Source organism: Tupaia chinensis, unplaced genomic scaffold (assembly GCF_000334495.1).
Source record: "Tupaia chinensis unplaced genomic scaffold, TupChi_1.0 Scaffold143740_1, whole genome shotgun sequence".
NCBI lineage: Eukaryota > Metazoa > Chordata > Mammalia > Scandentia > Tupaiidae > Tupaia > Tupaia belangeri.
Genome location: NW_006203589.1, coordinates 49553 through 51113, shown reverse-complemented (window position 1 = coordinate 51113; position 1561 = coordinate 49553). Strand labels below are relative to the sequence as shown.

The 1561-nt window shown below is 37.2% G+C and overlaps 1 protein-coding gene across 1 annotated transcript in view; it reads left to right on the top strand.

Moving 5' to 3' along the window:
* The first annotated feature begins 880 nt into the window (after nucleotides 1-880).
* Nucleotides 881-1561, top strand: part of LOC102498331 (mas-related G-protein coupled receptor member X2) — an 11313-nt gene continuing 10632 nt past the window's right edge. The window contains exon 1 of the mRNA XM_027766844.1: nucleotides 881-886. Coding sequence (XP_027622645.1) covers nucleotides 881-886 — 6 coding nt within the window. The remainder of the gene's footprint in view (nucleotides 887-1561) is intronic.

The following is a 1561-nucleotide window of genomic DNA, read 5'->3' as shown; positions in this document are numbered from 1 at the left end:
GCGGCGGGGCCGGGTTGGGTCGGCGCAGGGCCTACCCTGCCCGCCGCCGCCTCACACGCTCGGCTGGAATGGCAGTCTTAATGGTATGTTGAGGTCTACTTGACCCAAAGAATAATTTACTGGGATGCAGGGAGAAGATTTCTGGAAGGTTCAGGGCAATGAGTCTGCCCTGGACATGTTCCCTGAAACCACTTTGCTCTCCTAAGCCTCTGGGCTTGTGATGAGAAGTGAAGTCTTGAAGTTTTCTAAAATGCCCTTAGGCCTTTTCCTCCTCCATCATCTTGACAGTTATCACCTGCATCCCTTCTAGCCCTGATATCTATTCAGTAACTGGTTGATGAGGCTACTCATTTTACTTTATGTACTGGAAATGTTTGTTAATTCTTTACCATGTGGTCAGGTTTCACTTTTTCCAAAATGTTCTTCTCTGCTTCCCTTTTTTATAATAAGTTTTATCATTAAGTCATCGTTTTACCCATTCATTTTACAATATGCTGCTAATAACACATATGGAGATCCTTCTGTGCCTTGCTTTAAAATTTTACTTGCAGATCTTCATCATTCTCAATTTTGGCATTCCACAAAACCTTACAAAATGGACTTAATGTAATCCAACACTCTGTAATGGCATAGCAAAGATGACCTTTTCTCCAATTTCTACTACCTGTTTTTCACTTTCCTCTGAAAGCTTTTTAGAATGGCCTTTACTGTCCATATTTCTATCAATATGCTAGTCAACACCATTTAATAAATCTCTAAAAAGTTCCAATTCACTCTTAAACCATTCTTTTTCTGAGACTCTACCAGATTCTAGGCTTTTTCTAGTTACTCCTCTAAACTAAAAGATATTCCTTTACTTAATTTCTCTCTTCTCAAAGATATGAAGGTAAACTAGGTAATTCTGAATTTCTGACCTATGTTATTTTCTTTTCTTTATGTAAGTCTGAATTTCTGATGTACCAATATATTATTTCCCTTCTCTATGAATAATTTCTTTAACATTTCTTGCAAGTCAGGTCTGGTGACAACAAATCACATCAATTTTAATTTTTCTGTACCAGTCTTTTCTCTTGCTAGATGTTATTTGTTATAATAATAGACAATGAATACCATTGTTAATACCAATGAATTTACAATAGTAACAGGACCAGCTGGTGGTGTGGTCATTAAGCTCACTGGATCTCACATGACTTACTGTGCATCTGGAATCCTGACCCTGACACCTTGAAACACACAGTGGCCGTGTGTACATGTGTGCTCAAAATCCTGAAAAGAGGGATAAACAGAGAAAAGGAGATTGCATCCATGGGGTGCACTTTCTCATTTACCCTCTCTCTCTGTGTCTCTCTTTGAAAAGCTCACACACCCTCTGACTAATTAAAATAAACAAGTAAAAATGGAAAGGTAGGCTTACAATTTAAACCTAATATATAATCATAGCTAACTTAAATATGTAAAATATAAACTGAAGCAAAGTGTTGCTTTTGGAAAATAAAATGCAGAAAGACTTTCACTGTTGACTTGATACACTTCTGTGTCCATTTGGATTTAAAAAAAAATT